This window comes from Buceros rhinoceros, unplaced genomic scaffold, assembly GCF_000710305.1.
Source record: "Buceros rhinoceros silvestris isolate BGI_N320 unplaced genomic scaffold, ASM71030v1 scaffold484, whole genome shotgun sequence".
Classification (NCBI taxonomy): domain Eukaryota; kingdom Metazoa; phylum Chordata; class Aves; order Bucerotiformes; family Bucerotidae; genus Buceros; species Buceros rhinoceros.
Window position 1 is genome coordinate 56,714 of NW_010408600.1, and position 19,698 is coordinate 76,411.

Below are 19,698 nucleotides of genomic sequence, written 5' to 3' on the forward strand. Positions count from 1 at the left end.
AACGGACTGGAGGTTCTTCCCTCGCCCCACCCCCCCCCCCCGTCCCCACTAGCATGGTGAACCATTGTGGTGGGAAGTCTGTTTGTAAGCAGGGATATGGTTTCAACAGGGAGATTTTATATGTAACTGTATACATTTGTTTACTTATTAATCTCTCCCTCTATCCATTGTGGTGGGAAGTCTGTTTGTAAGCAGGGATATGGTTTCAACAGGGAGATTTTATATGTAACTGTATACATTTGTTTACTTATTAATCTCTCCCTCTATCTCTCTCTCTCCCTTTTTCCAGTCCTGTTTAACTTTGAAAATTATTTTATTTTGGGGGCGTTTTACTGTTAAACCTTTTCTGTTTCTACCTCTTTTATATATGGTCTGTGTGTTATCTTTTCCTTCACCGGAACAAAGCCATAATGAACCGTTAACGAGGTAATGAACCGTTAACGAGCTGAAAAAGCTTCTCTTTGGTGTGGTTTTGCTGGTTTGCTTTTCCAGCCTACACCCTGTTTTGTCACATTCCTTTCGGTGGGAACAGTCCCCCTTTTCAACCTGCCACAGTGATACAAAAAGCAATCGATCAGTCCTTGAGCAATGGCAACTCCTGGAAAACCGGCCCCTCCAGTTTTCTCTCATCATGTTGTTACATAGTATGGAATATCCCTTTGGTCAACTTGGGTCAGCTGTCCCACCTGCTTTCCCTCCCAGCCTCTTGTCCACTCCCAACCAGCTTGCTGGTGGGAAGAGGGTAAGAAACAGAGAAAGCCTTAACACTATGTATACACTGTTCAGCAATAGCTAAAACATCAGTATGTTAACACTGGTTTGGTCACAGGTACAAAACATAGCACCACACAGGTTGTTATGAAGAACATTAACTCAATCTCAACCCGACCCAGTAGACTAATGCTCTGCCATGAGACTGCAATTAAAATCTGTATCTGGGTCTAGTCTGGATACTTTAAACTAAAAAACAGTAAGAACAGTTGCCTTCAATTAGACAAGCTTTTAATCATACATATGTCTACACTGTGTCATCTGTGATGGCTGTGTCCAGTCATACTGGAATGTGTAGCCAGAGGAACATGACAAAGCCTGAACTTTAGGCCACTCTTCATCTAATCACATGGATATGCAAGTACTCCTCTGTCACTTCTCTTGACATCACCATAGCATTAACATATATTTGGTCACACAATAGGGAGAAAGATCATGAAGAATTAAGGCAGCCCACCAGGCAGCTTGACAAAACAAGGCTGGATGAGCAGTTTCAAATGAGACCAACCCACTCAAACCTGCAAGTTGGTTATTCTTACATTAAAGTAGACCAATACAAACAAGAAACAGCTTTACAGATAGCAGTCATTGTAATTGCTACCAAGATTCATGCAAAGGGAAACAAGTAGTTCAAGCTCAAGTGCACACTGAAACGAAAGCAGCAGCAACAGAAGCTTCCAGATGGAGCAACATTAAGTGATCAATAGTGTCTTTTTTCCTCTCAGCTCTTATCAGGGAAAAGACAATAGTTCCTTAACTGACCTAAAACGTGGATCAACCATATGATTAATCATTCCCAAAATGTCTGCTTAGATACCTTTAACAAGAAGAACAAGCACTAGCAGTAAAAGCATGACAGAAGAACTGACAAGTGCTGCTGACTAGCATATGTCATTCACATACCAGTTTGAACATCTGGCTTGGAACATTTAAGTCATTAATTTAGACCAATCACTGGAAAAAATGTAAAGCTGTGTTTAGTTTGGCATTAATTAAAATGTTTCTAAAATTACTTCCCCAGTTTAGGGCGTATTCCACCATTCATAGAAATTATTTGTTATGTTTTGCACAGAGCAAAGAAAAGTTAGTCTAAGTAGAGAAGAAAGATGCTAGCTAGTGCAAGACTCACTTGGAAGCATAGCCATGAGGAAAAGCAACACCGTTTGGATATCCATGTCTGAGTTTTGCTATCTGAACCATCTGACCACACTATTTAAAAGGCTCTATTGAAATACTACAGTGTAAACGCAATTCCATCACAAAATATCCAGCTGACCTGAACATGTCACTGTACTTCAGCAAGCACTTTCTAAACACAGGTCATATCCTTCCATTGCATTATTTTTGTACCTGTGTCACTTCAGAGCTGTAATTCAACTGCCTTTTACTAGTATCTTGCAACTTAATTCCTTTAAATATTGGTCTCTTTTACACAGTCCTGAATTAATCTGAGGATACAGCTCTCCATTGAAGGAGATGCAAAAGCCAAATTTTGTGCACTGAGACACAGATAAACACTCACCAAAAAAAGGCATCAAAAGGCACATCCCCAATTCAGTCAGAATATCAAGTGAATTCAGAATGTGCTCAATTCTCAGTTGCATAGTTTCAAAAAACCTCAGAGACCATACACACTTAGAAGGTTCATATTATCTCAAATTCTTGGTAATGAATTGCCAGGAATAGAGCAACAGCACACCCCTTGTCCTAGAATCTGTGTTCTTGAGTGAAATCAACATCCAGCTTTTCTTTACCTGCTTTGCCACTTCCCTTAAGCAGGCCACCCCTCGTTCAAAGTTGGGGAAGACCACAGAGCCATACTTCTGGTATTCAGGGACTGGGCGAATCTTTATTGTAACTTCAGTTACCACTCCAAGAGTTCCTTCAGGAAAAAAGAAAAACTGAGTAAAGTGTTGCAGTATGTACTACTTGCACATTACCCAAGTTAACAACTGTTTAGCAGAATGTTTTAAGTCAACATAAATCAGAAATCCTAAAAATTCAGTATTGCAGTAGTGGGTGATTTATTCCTGTCTGTGGTGAATTCCTACAAGATATCCTCTAAATCATGATGTTTATTGCTAGAGTTGTAGGCTAACTCCACAGATCTGTTTTAAATACTGTTCAGAGTTGCTTAACTTCACAGTCCTAATTGGGGTCTCAGTGTATTATCTGAACACAAGAAATTCATGCCCGCATGTCACCCACAGACACACTGTTAAAGATGCTCAAATCAAGCCATTACAGAAGCTGAATTAAGATGCAGTTACATGAAGTTACTGTGTTTATACCTTCAGATCCCATAATGAAGTGATGGATATCAGGTCCTGTTGACATGCGAGGTACTTGACAGTTTTTTTCTACTATTCCTCTAGGAGTTACCATTTTTATATGGATCACCTGTTTAAACAATATGCAATGACTATAAACACTAGCATTAAGCACAGATTCTTTTGTATGGTATTTATTCTCTACAAAACCGTATATTAAGTGTGACACAGTTCAGCTTTGCAGACTTTAGGTGGTCTGTAGATGCTGTAGGCAGTCCCAAGAACTTCTGGAGCAGAACCTGAAGACTATTACCAACAATTATTTCTAACACAGCATGGTTTGCCCACACAGCAGATTGTTTCCAGTTCTATGCCAAATCAAATCAGCTGTTGCCTCATGCAGGAAACACCAGTTAAAACTGGTTTGTTTCTCAGTGTAGACAGTACTTTATGAATACTAGGATTTTATTGAAGAATATAAATACTAATTAAGAGGAAAAAAGTGAGGGTTTACATTTTGCTTGATAAAACTAGTAATTCAATCATCGGTTGCTATAGAAATATTTCTATTAGGAGGAAATACAGAAGTAAGGTTTGTGAAATAATTATCAATATTAAATCTGCCATAAGTCTGATACATATGAGGCTAGAAGGTTTCCCTTTTATATTTTTCAATGTTATTGCTTCCAGTTTTATACATGCAATACAGAGCTCAGACTTTTAAAACCTCCTTTATTCAATTATTTTACGCCAAGCAAGAGCAGGGTTTGGGTGTTTAGCGAAGCCTTTAAATGAAGCAAAATTACTAAATTTCAACCAATGGCTTTAAAACTTGCAAGCACAGATAGCTAAGTAATTTTCATCCTGCTCTGAGTTGTTCAAGAATTTCATTATATGCATTTTATGAATTGCTGATTCTGCAATAAGTGGATTTTAAGGCAGCTTTACATAACACATCATTTCCAGATATAGTTTCCTCAGAAGGTAACACTTCCCTGAAACTCTCACTGTGCCATTTTGAAACTCATTAACTGATCTGAATCAGTTTTCAATCCTATTTCCTCCTAATTACAGAAAATTACAGAAGTTGTTTTAGCCTGAAGTTACGCTTCCATGATAGAAAAGCCACATGCTTCACATCTCCCAGTACAAGCAAAGCTGTATCGTTCAGTAACACTTCAGGCAGTAGGAGACAGATACCTCTTTAAGTGCTAGCTGTTTTAGTTCAGCCAGGCCTACTGACTAGAAACTCCATAGTTCCTGTCAAGCTAAGTCACCGATAGTAATGCGTCACGTCAGTGACCAGAACAAACATGTCTAAACTAGAGATGATGAAAAAGCCAGAGGTGATGGGGATACCCTACCTAGAGCGTGCTGCAGGAATGATGGAAAAACCGCATGTGTGGAAGGGATATTGTACAAACTATGAGAGAAAGCTGGCAATTTGAAGCAGAATGGCAGACAAAGTCTAAACAGTGATGATTCAATGTATTCAACATGTTATAACAGAAAAGACAGATTTTTAAAACGAACAGTATGCTTTAAAAAACAAATTACATGGGTTAATATAAAGATGCACCGTTTTCATACTTGAAACAGATTCAAGAGTAGAATACTGCCATTCCTAGTCCATTGCTTCCTTCCTCAGGGTTCTTACAGACCATGGGGTGCCATCATATTTCACCATTGTGCATCCACACAGTCAATCAGATCAGCCTACTGATTTGAAAAAACTACCAACGTGGAGACAGGTAGGAAGGTAGAAAGAGCTAGCTTGCCATCAAATTCCCAACTAGACAATTTCAGGTATAAACAACAGGTAGGAAAAGAACATGGACTTTGAGATCACCAGAACCAGGACAAGGTAAAAATTCCTTAAGATAGCCAGTAAGTACCAAAATGAAATTGACTTTTAGATCGGTGATAAGAATTATTAGTACTAATGCTAAAAGCAAGCAAACTAGCATTTTGGTCAAGATTTGATGCCAAAACTGTTTCACTTGTTAAGAGAACTGCAATTTACTTGCCCTTTTCCCTCCCACTGTGAGCCATCATAAAAGTTAAACCACCAAACAGAATAATATAATTAGAAAAAGTATTAGAACTATTTACCAGATCTTCAATGTTTCCATAGATGTTTTTTTTCATGCCCGATGCTCGTGTTGCTACCCATCCTCCCAGTGAGCTGAACTCCATGGAGTCTGGTTCATGGCCTGTACAAAAGCCACTCTCAGCAAGCTAAAAAAAAAAAAAGATACATTCTACAGACCCTGCATTTGCTTAGTACTCCAAATCTCAATATTCCAGGTTTTCTTTTTTAAAAGAAAAGTATCCTGACCACACACCCATTTATTCAGGTACACGTTTTGTCTTTGATACATAAATGAAATGTAAATTGATTCTGATTCTACTGTGCACATGCTGTACTACAATATCAACCCATAATATTCCTCCCCCATCTTTTAAAACTAAGACCTCTATAGTTCATATGAAGGTGTGAATTCAAATACCTATGGAAAAGAATAACTAACTGCCAACTTTACACAAATGCTGCCCATAAATAAGGTACGTAATCTCTTGTTCTTTCTATCCTAATGTGATATGCAGCAGGTCTGCAGAAAACATGAGCAAATTGCCTGTACTTAATTCTCTCAAAGAGTGATGTGTTTTAATACACAGCCATCTGGTTGGGCTTCCTGTATGCAATGCTGTCAACTATTTGTGATGCAGATCATGCACTCCTGTACATTAAGTAGTCTCTTGTTTCTCATTTTTCTATATTAGCTTGGCTTTGCCATCTGCACAGCACCTGAGGTTGACAGGATGCCTTCAGAATTGCAACACCAAAGCTGTTGGACAGGAAGAATTAAAGACCCAACAATCTCACATTAAGCGATAACTGTGTTAGTGCATTTGAGATGATGAATTTGCACTGACCAACTGGAAAAAACCCAGTTGGGCTTATGTATTTAAGTACATCACAGTGTTATTTGTTTATAATCTGCCTCTTGATTTTAGTTACCATTAGGAGGTTCACAACGAGATAGCCTACTAAGTAACTCTAAAACAAGAGGAACACAGTAAAATGCACCAAACCTCCTTACTGCAACATAATTTCTAGATAATGCTGGTAAAGTTCCTTAAGGCAACAGAATTTGGATTAGCCTCCAATCCAAAGCTTGCTTAATACCGGTAAGCTGCAAACCATCCCAAAAAACCTTTCAAATTTTCCTCTTTGCATAACCCAAATATGTATCTGCATTCTACCTATACTTTGCTGGAAGTTTGTATTGACATTAACTACAATTTTAAATCATAGTTATTATCAGATTGTACTACACAAAACAAGCACAACTTTGTGCCCTGTCTTTAATCACGTCCCATCTGTCAGCAATACTGTAGTTCCAGAATACATTACGTATAAAAAATATTAAAATATTACATAAGCACACAAATACTTTAAGAAAAAGATCTGATTTTGTATTCTTTGCACATTGAAGGAACTGCACAGAAGTCTTCACATGCTCAGTCACTCCATATAGTAAAACCTTTGTATACTAGTTTATATTCAATATTGAACAAACTGACAACCACTACTCCTTTCTCAGTAAAAAAACTGATTGAAAAAAGTTTTGATCAAAAATATTCAAAAAGATTAACTGCAACAGTAATAGTTCTTATGAGCTGAAATACAAGCAGCAAGGGAATATTGTCCCTTACTCTAAAGGAAAAGTATTATTAGCATTTAAAGGACAGATAGGAATGAAATATCAAACTACTATCATAAAAAACATTTAAATGCAGAGGATATTCTCTTTGTATTTTAACTCCAGCTTGAAAGAAACAGATCTGGAAAGGTTAAAATATTACATCAAATGACAAAAGGGAAAAATAAAGTAAGAGGCAGGAAAGGCTCTTTTTCATAATAAACAGCTCTGTCAAGTATGACAAGCTTTCTTCTAAAAAGTGGTCTGGGGAAAAAAGCATTCAAAAAACCCTTCAAATCTCTGCATATTTTTAAAGTGCCTTTAGGCACTAGGAAAAGTTTAGACAATATTTAGCTATCAAAGAAGTCCTAGAACTTTTTTTAAATAAGAAGAGCTGCACATCCTGAAGAACAGTAACAAACATCTACAACTTGCTTGATTATGGAGGAGCACCAAGACAGATACTGAGAAGGGTGCTGAGGCTCATCTGAGAAACTAAAAGCCACCAGAGGTCACTTAGAAATGAAAGTGGACTCTTGTTTTGGGCAACTTTCCATCCTTTTGCTACTCTCCTGCAGCTGGCCTTGAGAAGCAGCAACAAATACATTATATGCCCTAACCTTTGAGGAAGTTACCTCTGGCAAAAATTACTAAAACTTGCATCATGAAATGAGAGTTCGAACTTTTCCAGGTAATTGGTACCAAGCCTTGCAATGACAAGGGTGTATCTAAGGTCTGAAACAGAAAGTATAGCATATTACATGCTGTGATTCATCAACTTAATTGCATTTTGTCACTACAGCTAAAGAGAAAAAAGTTAAAAATTTCCAATAGAGTATTAAATATGATATAGTTCATAGCCACACACATAATGCTTACCACACCAGTCTGCATGAAAACACACAAGAATTAAACTAGAATTCAACTGTTCAGACGAGACATGAGAAACAGCTAAGAAAAATATGGAAAAATACTAGATGCTTGACAAGTTAAAAATACCTGTTTTTCCAGATCTTGTCCAACAATGCCAGCTTCCACACAAGCTGTTAAGTTTTTCTCATCTATCCAGAGAATCCGATTCTGTTGAAAAGCCAATTAAAATTTAGAGTCAGTGTTAAAGATTTTTGTTAATTTCCTTCCCTAATGCTATAGGATGGCTCATACAGCTTACTATTAATACAACTGCAGTTATTACAGCAGTGGAAGCTAAGGTCCCTCACTCCCTCAAACAGCTATACAACAGGTTATAATTTATGAAGTCACCACTAGAGGAAAGTAGCATTATTCACTAGACAGCTAGGACTGTTTAAGAATGTTTACAAACATTCAATACAAACATACAAACTAGGAATGTTTACATAAACAAAGCAGAAAAACCACAGAGAATTAAATCATAATTGCTTAACTTACAGAAGTTAAGTGATTCTCACAATTAACATGATTGGAGGTATCTGAATCTGACTATCCAGACATTAAGTATACACCAAGAAAAGTATTCTGAAGCACAGTCAATAGGTTAAATAGACTGCATCCAGTTATTCCAGTTCTGCTCTTGGATTTTGACACAGTACACTAGAAGCAAGATATACTACAGGATGCCAGAGTATGTATGTAGTTTAGAAACTTAAGATCCTTTGATGGATTGTGTCATTTTATCTGATGAGACACTGTCCCATCAGCATATTCTACTGAATAGGAAAAATAGTAAACACTACAAGTTACATGATGCACTAAGCACGACTGTCAATGAGGACAATCCACGTGAATGAGAAAAATACGGTTTTAGTTTTCTTTATAGTAAGGATGCCACAGAAGCTTCAGCTTCCACTCTGTTCTTCTATACAATAGTAAATTTATAGAAGAACAGCTCTAACATCCCTTTGCCTTGATTTTTCAAATGACAGAAATGTGGACATCTTGTAGTCCAGCTTAAACTATGCTTTAAAGCAATTTTCTCCCCATCACATCTGAGCTAACTAAATACTCAGTGCTAGCTACTTCAGCTCCTTTCAGACACCTTTCAGTTTCAACATACACTGCTTCACTGACCTAAGGTGCTTATGTAAATCAGTTTTTATGCAATATACCTGTAAGATGAAGATATCATTAAGTGTCTATTAAAAGAGTAAAGCTTAGCCAATCATCTTAACTACTCTGAGACATCCAGGTTTTATCTCTTGACAATGCTTCTTCTCACCTTAATTTCCTTATCTTCCCTCCTCATTAATGATTACAAGAATTGGCTGGCAGTCATTCAAGACAAAGTGGTTTATTTTCTGACTTTTTATATTACATATCTAGCTGACAGAAAACCATGATAATGAGAGAGTTAATCATAATCTTTTTGCACCCCTAAACCAGACAGAAGTCAAAGTTGTGGGCTATGAATCAATGAGTTCAAATGAAGGTCTGAGTCAGTATTGTACTCTTTACATTTCACTCCATGTAGACACCTGAAGAGGTTCCTTCAATATGCAACTACCACATTTGCAGAAAAGATCACTTTGTGGCCACACATGCGGAGATACAAGTTTAACTGAAGAACCACTGATTGAGTAGAGAAAAAAGGAGCCAAAACTAGGTCTTACCTCAAGGACTAAAGGAGTTAATAAGCCCAGCAGGCAATTACAGCTGCTGCCATAAGGCAGTAGAGCCTTACATCAAAGAAACAGAGCTGTTTCTGAAGTATCTCATTACTACGTAGTCATAAAACTATCATTTTAAAAGTACAAGGCTCCTTCATAATGGAAAGATGAAAACTAGCGCTAAATTATACATAACTTCATTTCTAGACTGCCATAAAGCTATGAACTTCACATTCTCAAGATGCTATCAACAGAAATATCTGGGTTTTTTCCTTAAAGTTGATCCTTCAAGATGATTAGTAGATACTAGGTCATATTACCAACCTCTGTTTTATGTATTTAAGTCTAAAAATACTAGTGAAGTTTGCAATAACAAATAACTCGCTCCTAGCCTTTCATTTAACCTCAGATATCAGTTCCAAGATGGAAAAATAGTAGCTTCCTCTGATTTTTCACTTAAATGTGCTATAAGAAGTCTTAACAATTACTTTTTTCTTATTAAATACATACAGGTCATACAAAGTAGTACAGGGCTAACACCAGCAAAATATCACTTTAATTGGAGGAGTACAAATTTAATTGTGCATGGTACAGATTAATACTTCCATCCTTACTCTATTATTGTAAAGAAATGTCATTCTCTAGTGGTCGCCAAAGTAATCTTAGGATAATTTAAAAAAAAATTGAAAGACATACCATTTGTGATGTATCCAGTGAGACAATTGTTCTTTTTTCTTCCTCAGGACATTCAAGGGCACTAGAGACACTTGTCCCTCCTGTTTATATGGGAGTAACGTTGTGATAATTAAATTCGTAGGAAGCTTTTCTTCATATACCATCCCTCTCTCCCTTCTTTCTGATACTGAATTTAAAAGATCACTGAATTTAACTGTTAGAGGCCAGTTCTCCCAAACCAGGTTTCACAAAAACCAAGGCAGCATTGGAGGTGACAATGTTTTAACAGTGCTCGACAAACTATAAAGTTTTGTGACCATCTCAGCTGCTTCTGTGAAGTCCAGAATAGATTTTTAAAACAAGGAAGGATAGAAATAACAAATCCAAAAAACAGAGATAGCTACGGTTTCTATATAGTCTTTTGAAAAGCCGCTATACTTCTTCCTAGAAAGTCAGCTTAAGAAGTCTACCTATTACAGGAATACAATACTTATCTAAAAGCAAGATATAAACTGAAAAAGTAAAGCAATAAAGTGGAAAAAACAACTGTCAGACTTCTTTGGAGATTTCTGATGTATCTTTATAGAACACCACAGAACAGCCTCCATGAAGCCTTTGGCTTCTCAAAGACTACAAAAGCTATAGGAAAAAGAGAGATGAGGATGCTAAAGAGATCCACAGCAAACTACCAGAAGAACAACCAATGGCAAGTACAGAGACACTGCCAACTAAAAACACACTCTCCAGGAGCAGTGAAGCCCATCACCTTTGTTTTCAATGATAGGAAATGTGGCATTTTCCTTAAATACCAATGCCTATAGTTAGTACAAACAGGCTTGGACAACAGTCTGAAGATCTTTCCGTATCCTAGTCAGTAAAAAAAGAGATAGTAAATATTGCTGCTTTCAGCTATACCAGTTTAATAGCACCAAAGGTGACTTGTAGTCTCACAGCTCTCCAAGTATATCCTGGCAAGGGTGAGAGCATTTTACGGAGAAACCAGCTCCATTAGTTTGGTATTGTCTTCAAATCACATGCTTACCTTCTCAAATAGTAAATATCCTTTCTACAGAGGCTGTACTCCTACAGCATGAGCAAGTACATACTAAAACACAGATTTATCATGCAGAATTAAGAGGTCTTAACAAAAAGTTCTCACAGAACAAGCTCATGAAAGCCGACATCCTGTGTTTCCTGAGCTCTGAACCAAAACAAGACAGGTAGCTCACTACTCTACTTCAGCAGTCTTAGAGGAAAAAGCATCCATGATGAAACAACCGAAGTCCTTTAGAAATTCTTTAGGCTAAGAGAGATTATACAGGCTTTTACCTGTACTGTACCTGGAACATTTCCTAAAAAACCCTTGCCACAGGTGACTAACTTTCAAACTAAACAATGTCTAAAAGGATATTAGAATTATGGCTAACAATTTTGCAGTACAGTGTCTGACTACAATCCTCCCTGGACCTATAAGCTTCAACAGTACAACAAAACCGACTAATTTATACATGTTTGCGGGATCAGAGCACAAGTAACGTGTCCAAAAACATAACTCCACCACAGATACTTGGATCACTTATTTCCTAGAGGGCTTCCAAGGCACAGAGGTAGATTTCAGCTTCATATAATCACTCCTCTGGCATACTCAATGTTCAAGGTGTTGACATACTTTTAATGACTTCCACTACATGGAATACAGAAGCTTTTAAGACTGCAAGACCATAAAAAAACCCGTAAGACCACACTTAAAATACTACAAAATAATCTGAATTATTGATACACTGTATTACTAAGTTCACATATTTAAACTGAATTCAAGTAGAATACATTTTCTCTAGTAATGTTAAACAGATTTGAGAGTTTGATAGCACTTACCACCAAATGGTATTATGCAGAGGTTGTGTTTGCAGGCTAATTCCACAATTTTAACTACATCTTCATGGCACACTAAAATAAGTCCAAACAGTTAAAACAGGATTTATGCTTAGTATTGTTATTTGTGCTCAGTACTAAATACTGCAGTCTGAATAAGCAGCAGCTGTTTTTGACACCAGCAAGGAAGACATTTCAAGGAATTACGCACTAAAGAGCTGGGATCAGAATTACCAGAGTTCCAGAGAAAAGTTTAGACCTGAAACAATTTTGTGTTTGAAGAGCTAACTACAGTCTTAGTCCACTGCTCTACTTATGGACTGAGACCTCCTGCAAATTCTCAGGGCAAGATGGGCTACCAAACAGTTGAGAATTAATCTAAGGTATCTTGGAGAACAAATCAAATTTAAGGCTTTTACTGAAAATAGGCTGTCCAATTTAAGTGAGAAATAAGTCTCCTCTGAGAGCTAAACCATCTATTTCTTTCTGGCTGACATTTAGTTTCAAAAATAGAGTTCCTGGGGAAATTTACTTTTTCAGAATGCACTCTATATCTGGTCAAAGAGGGAAGCAGAAATGCTTGCGCATAGACATGAACAAAGATCAAAAAAGAGATCAAATACAATGCATATATGAGTTCATGTAAACAGCACAGAATAAGCTGGACAGAAATAGGCTTACGAACTTTGGCTACTTTGCTCTTGCTGTAAAGAGCAAAGGTAGTAAATCATTTTATTTCAGTTGCTTTCAGAGCCACACAAAATAGCTGCAGTGGCACGTGCTGTTCATGGTGACCAGTGCTGTCAATATCAGAGCCTGTCCTCAAGTGATGAGATGCATCTTACAGTGCCCCTTTTTATACCTCCCAGAGGTGATTTTTTTTTTTAACTCCTCTACATAAAGGAAGCAAAACTGAACTAAGATGAAGTTCTTCTCAGAAATTTTGGTGTTTCTAATGCAGTGCAGCTATCAAAGTATCAGAAGGCATTCTGAAAGGTACAGCAAGAGCTGGATTTATACAGCTGAACAGAAATTGATGGGTACTTGGTTCAAATGGCATTTTGGTTAGCCACTGAAGAACGGCATATGGAAAGTAGCTCCTACTGACCAGAGAAACACATGAATCAAGTAAGAAATTCACACAAGTGTGAAACAAAGTTGAATCAGTTTATTTGTATCCTTCTACTAGGTAGAAGCAAGCATAGTTTCTGCTACATACTCTCTACAGCAGCACTAGTTACTACTCTAAAAGTGGGCCTAGCCTGCTCTCAGATTGCTCTGCTTCGTTCAAGTCAATGATCCTTTGTAAAATGTTCTGACAGAAGTTCTAGGTGTTATGCTTTTTTTAAAGTACAGGCTGTCATAAAACAAAGTTGCTTAACACTACCCTTCTACCGTTGTGTACTTTAAAATCAAGATTTAGACTGCCATTTAGACAACTGTACTAGGTGAACATACAAGTTCAAATTACACTATGGTTACTTAAGTCAGGAACTCAGCTGTCAACAGAAAATTCAGCTATATTTAAAAATAAATTTGACTTCCCCACAAAACAATGGGATTTCACAGGGCAACCTGCAATCCAGATGTTAATCAATCATGACTACCACTAATGTGAAAATTCCTTCAGTTTCTCTAAAGACAAGTCAGTGAACCAAGAGGCAGCTTCCCCATGACAAGAAAGCACAAGTTTAGTAAACAATGGCCTCCCAGATTAGAAGGAAGAATAAGACAATTAAAGCTTACCAGGCCATACAACTATATCAGGAATTCTTTTAAACATTCCTTCCCTGAGTACAAATATCTCATGTAGGCAGTGACCTGAAAGACAAAAAATAACCTAACATGTTCAAACAAGAAAGCATTGAAAGCAGCAGTGTTACGTAAATGAAGTTCTCTTACCATGAGCTCTAAATACCCTATCTTCTGCATCCTGCGAATATGAGATTTTAGTGGCTATAAGATCCTGAAGAAATTCTTCATTTACAATGGATGGAGGAACATCATTAATATTTAAGGATGCCTACAATACAAGAAAATAAGTTTATTAAAGGTAGGTTCACTCTTACAGCATTTCTGTAAAACAGAAATAATAAGAACAGGTTAACACTGATACCCAAACACAACTATTCAAGATCAGAATTACAGAACCTCTCTTCCTCATCTTCAGTCACTGATCCCACTTGTCCTACCTGGTACTCAGCTGACTAAATGCACACAGGAAGTTTTACTTCAGCAGCACATTCTTACCTTTTTCCTTCTCATAAATTTGGAGAAATGCACTAGCTTTTGAGCACATACTGAACAGAATACCTTTTTAAAGGCTTCCCAAGATCCAAGAAAAACAGCTGCCTGAACAGAACTATCCTCGTGAAAAAGGGGTAGAGACTGAATGCCAGAATTCTTATTTGACTGTAAATCTTCCTCCAATACAGAGAAATACATAAAGCCACTACCCACTCTGCAAATTCTAATGTTTCCGTTTCCACCAACCCATGTCCCTTCCTCCTGTCATGTGTGGGAAGTTAAATCCACTTCAGACCAAAGCCTAATCAGAAGTCCAAAGCAAGGCAAAACTAAATTTGACTGATTAAAAAATAACTGCCATGCTTTAAGTTGAATATGCAGGTATTTCCGGAAAGCCTCTAGCTAGAAGCCCTGATTAACACCTCAAGGGGAAAAAAGTTTTTCTTTCAAAGAAACTACATTTTGGCTTACCAACAGGCATTGAACCAATGTTCTAAGTCCAGAGGGAGAACTGGACCTGCTTAAGGTTTTCTAACAACACATTCCAGGCTCTTAGGACAGATGTCTTCTATGGTATTCTTATGTATTCTCAAACTGCAGACCTTCTCTTTTTAAAGTCCTCTTTAGATATCAGACAAAAACAGTAGTTCACATGTCAACTTTTTAAACTCTCTTAGAGAATGAGGATTCTTTACAGGATTCAGTTCCAAAAAAACCAACCACCTTTGTAGACATTAGGTGTAATGCTTCTTTGAATATTTAAAAAAAAAAAAAAAATCAAACCCAAACAACATGCTCTTCCTTAAAAATTGAGCCAATAAATTAATTTATACTCTTCTATGGGTAATCTCCCTGAAGAAATATGTCTTCTATTACAAACAGCCTCTACTTAAGAAGTTCCTTAGTTAGATATAAAGCTTGTCATACAACTAAAAAAAAAAAAAAAAATCTAACTTCTCAACTTCAACTCCTACTTTGGAAAAAAAATTGGTCAAGAATCTTATTTCTAGTTGAAAAAGTCCCTCAAGTTTGAGAGCAGGAGAACCGAAAATTTTTTACTACCATATCTTTTATTTTAAATACTCTCTTAATAATGGAGTTTCAAAAAAATTAGTTAAAACATAATTCAGTGCTTTCAAACTTGTCTTGAAAACCTTGCTGGCAAATTAACTGTCATCCCTTCCAACTCAAATAGAAGAGTATGCTTGCAGTTTTGCTGTAAAGCTACCAGAAAGGACTACAGGCTGCCTAATGACACCAGAAAGAGCTTGCTTACAGCCCTACAACCAAGAAGTATTTTGTAGAAAATGTTCTACACAGTCAATGAAACTTAGACGTTTCTCTGACAAGCCTAGCCTAAGGCCTGTGCTTCTTGACAAGTACAAAGAGAAAACAGCAAAACTGCATTAACTTTTCACATTCTGAAGTTTCAGCCTCCCACAAAGAAAAAAAAAGGATACTCGCTCATGCAAGTTTTCTTCCCTGGAACAGAGTTCTGCCTGTCTTTGCTCTATGTAACCTCCATAAGGGCTGATACTTTTTTCCAATATGTGACTTAAGATAAAAGCTTAGAGGATAGCACCAGTTACCAAGCTAACAGCAAGGAGAATACAGATTAAGAGTCTCCCATCTGCCACCACAGTGGCAGTACATTTTGAAAGGGTTGAGTCTAAGTTGTGAGAGCCGAAGAAGGCAAGATTTAAACTTGAAGAGGAAAGTTCTCAGATTGTTAAAAGATCCATGGTGATGGAACTTGCCTACTAGACAAGAAACTATGTAAGACATTAAGAGTACTTACAGGGATATTCAGAAAGCATTATCCACATGAGATATGCTCATGACTGATAGCTAAAACATTTAGAGATTCAAAAGGATAGCCAAATGTTTGTTTTAGAGTTTTTGTATGGGACACGACCTCAAAATATAGTTTTAACAATGACTTGACCTCTTGAAGAGGATGTGTGCTGTTCTGACTGGCTTTAAGGATACTATACATCTTGAAATAAGGTGTCAGACATCTGAGAAGGAGGCTTTTCCTTCCAACATATTCCCTTTGCCAACTACAGAGAAGTTGGGATAAGTGTTGTTCAGGTGACAGGCACACCACTACTGCAAGATCATGATTTGCATGCTAGTTGTGCTTACATTTTCTACTTTAAACTTCGTTTTCTTCATGGATTTCCATAGAACTATTTCATATCATTTCAAGTTGAACACCAACTGTTTGAAGATCTTTGTTCTCCGTAAGAGGAACAAAAACTATGCAAAGCTGTGAACAATCTGCAAGGAATTAAGTATCTTGATTTTTATCTCTCCAATATTTTAATCCTTTGTTTTTCATCTTCAAGATTACAAAGTTAGCATTAATCTATAAAACTTATGCACAATGCCAACAAAAATATATATTTATTCTTGTAGGACTGAAATATTTTAAGATTTGTATATTGAAATGCTATACAGGAAGCCAATGTGAACTAGGTCTAAACTGCTGTCTGTGGTAAGTCTAGTCTGAAAAAAGGAAAAAAGGTCACCAGGCCTTGAGCACCACAGAAGCAGGTACATTTACTGTTGTTAATCAGAACAGAAAAGTTGCATGCAACAGGGAACCTGCCAGTCTTACACAACACAAGCAGAAAGAAATGAGATAGAAGGACAAGTGGACCAAGAGATTTCCTCTCCTACTGCTGTTCCTATACCTGATCTTCACCATACTCTGATGACAGAAGGTGTAAAACCAATATATCTTAACAACCTGAAATATAAACTAGGAACAATGACAGAGACATGAAAATAAGGGGTCTGCAGTAGTAGTTGAGAATAGCTATGAGAAGTCCAGATAAATACTGGAGAGACTAAGAAGTCCTATTCTGCATCATGATAGTCAACCTTTTTCAGATCTCATTAGAACCAGAGGGGCACAACATAACAGTAAAGAATTCAACATCACTGGTTGGTATCCTGAAGAGTTTAGTTTGTAAGACATGCTGTGGAATCAAGATGAATTTCAAGAACGTCCCCTTGTTCTTGAACAATACTTCATTCTATAATTCTTCTACACACAGAAAGGGAACAAAGGCTCTCAGAACCTGTAGTCAGAGCAAGTTAAAGCAGCTGCCACTAAAGACCAATCCTGGTCAAGGAAAACTAAACAAGACTAATTTTTTCAAAATATATTGGCAGATGGAGAAAAGTCATAGGAGATGGAAGTATGTCTTGATTAACAAAGACTGAAGAAACATTCAAGTTTTCAGGCCCTAAGAGATTACTTGCTTTAGAGAAACTACAATCAAACTCACTCAACTGTTATGCAAAGCAGGCTTGCTGCAGTCACCATACAAGCACAGCCTGCTTCCAGCACTGGTTAAGCAGCTATCTAGTCAGGAATCTGCAGCCTCAAAGAAGTAATTTAGAAGGGAGTCAGGTCTCCTGCCTCTAACATGAGTTGCTCTTTTCAAAAAGCAAAATATGGATGCTACATAAACCCCAGAACATTCCAAACGTATTGTTTCTCTGAAAGCAATCAGTTCAACCTTGAGTATTCTGGCAGACAGTTTCCAGTGCCCAGACACGTAAAAAAGAATTACTGTCAAATAAGAACTTTGACATTAAATACCGAAAACAAGGCACAACCTAGCTTCACTTTATCTTCTGTCTTTGTTATCATGAACAAGACTGAAGTTGCATAAACAATTCTTTCTAAACTAACAATTTCTACAGTCTTCAAAAACAACCACCAAACAAGGACAAAACACCTCCCCATGTTGGAAACTTTCATACCAATAAAAGTCCTACCAGTTAACCTGGAACCACGAGCCACACTAAGTCACTGAAGGTTTCATATAGTAGTTCTGCATCATTTTTTGAAAAAAACAAAACCAAAACAACCTGAGGTATTAATATACTGTATTTAAATCACTTATATGCAACATCACCTTCCAGACAACAGCTGAATCATCTTTAAAAGTCTGGTCTTGATCTTCACCAAGACTAACATGCAAAGAAACTGGCTCAGCTATTTACTTACTCTAGAGGTAGTTTTGTGCTCCAGACTTGCTCCAAAGGTTTTTTCTATCCATTCCTTAAAAGTTGGTAATACCATACCACCTAATCTGTACCTGAAAAGTCAATATTGCATACAGTCATTTTAAATTAAAAGAATGTATGTCAGATATACTACTTTTGATTCTACATATGCACAAAAGTTTTAAATCAAATTCTTTACCTACAAGCCTGCAAAGATTCTGTACATTTAGTTTTCATGCAACTGCACATTTCATTGTATTTAACTGTCCTTCACATAAAATCAAATCAATTGTCAACATCTTAGGTATTACTGTTTTCATTATCTTTGGGAATTGTAGCACAAGGCTTTTCGGATATCTCACCCCCTCACCTTTACTTTGCAGAAAGGTCTCTGCCTTTCATTAGTGTAGAAAGCAGCATCACAGTTTACACGGCAGTTAAAGGTAAAGGACACGTGTATGGACATACTGCAATGTAAACAGCAGTCTCAGACACACAAACCCAGCTCAGTGCACCTTACATGTTTTCAAGAAAAATAAAGGTTCCTCCCCCATCAACAGAACACATCAGAATCCATCAAGCAACATGAAATTATTTCTATCACAAACTCTTTGATAAGAGCTTAGCCATATGATAAATGAAGATTTACAGACAAGGGACAGAGAAGCAGTTTGTGACCATGTGCACCATGTGTGAAAACAAGTAAGGCTGGGGACACTTAAACAGGTAGAAACTACTGCTATTAATTGTATACATATACACACGTATGTTTATGTATGCACAAGCACCCTCCGAGATGACTACAAAAAGGACCTTTCTTTGGTATTCAGAGCTTTCAGCATCTGAGAATCCTTACTATAGTTTGCATCTGGGTTACTGCATTAGGCCTATTGGGTCTTCCTTCTAAGATTATTCAATGACTGACAATGGAATTACAACCTGTCCTTCACAGTTGCAGAGTTGGTGGCAACAGCTAAGTCACCTATTACACAGGAAGATCAATTCCTTTTGTTTCCTCATCTCAACCATCTCCCAGTTTTCCTATTGCGGAAAAAACCCTACTCTATTCCTAGAGATAAAAGGCTATAACCGTATCTCAACTCAGGCTAATCTCTTTAGCTTGGAAGACAGCATTCAGTAGTTCCTCCTGTGACAGCTATTACAGTTTCATCACATCCATATGAAAATTAAGTTAATTCTTTGAAAAAGAAAGTGCAATAAGCAATGAAAGTTGAATGCATTTGCATCAGGAGTTACAGAGAGACTTGAGTCAGCTTTGTGTGTTTTTTCTCCAGGTACACTTTTTGGTATTGTCAACCTATTAGTGTAGCTGGCTTGCAAGAGTAACCTTAATCACTCAAAGGACAAACTAAAGCTATCAGAAAATCAACAACTTAAGTCAAGACATAGACAGAAGTCACAGCATAGAGGGAGTTAGTGAGGTTACTGCACAGAAGACACAGTTGCTCAAGAAGCAAGTTTCATATTTATGTTGATGATGCAAGAAGCCCTCCAAAAAACCTCCACGCCCCCACACACTCCAAAAAA

At 37.1% G+C, this 19,698-nt stretch overlaps 1 protein-coding gene across 1 annotated transcript in view; it reads right to left on the reverse strand.

The window, feature by feature from the left end:
- Positions 1 to 19,698, reverse strand: part of AGPS (alkylglycerone phosphate synthase) — a 43,638-nt gene that overhangs the window by 21,473 nt on the left and 2,467 nt on the right. Inside the window, exons 2-10 of the mRNA XM_010134906.1 lie at positions 18,152 to 18,242; positions 13,783 to 13,903; positions 13,627 to 13,701; positions 11,884 to 11,955; positions 10,030 to 10,109; positions 7,748 to 7,828; positions 5,154 to 5,279; positions 3,063 to 3,171; positions 2,526 to 2,653 (exon numbers count right to left, since the gene is read on the reverse strand). Of these exons, the coding sequence (XP_010133208.1) occupies positions 2,526 to 2,653; positions 3,063 to 3,171; positions 5,154 to 5,279; positions 7,748 to 7,828; positions 10,030 to 10,109; positions 11,884 to 11,955; positions 13,627 to 13,701; positions 13,783 to 13,903; positions 18,152 to 18,226 (867 nt within the window). The 5' untranslated portion in view covers positions 18,227 to 18,242. The remainder of the gene's footprint in view (positions 1 to 2,525; positions 2,654 to 3,062; positions 3,172 to 5,153; positions 5,280 to 7,747; positions 7,829 to 10,029; positions 10,110 to 11,883; positions 11,956 to 13,626; positions 13,702 to 13,782; positions 13,904 to 18,151; positions 18,243 to 19,698) is intronic.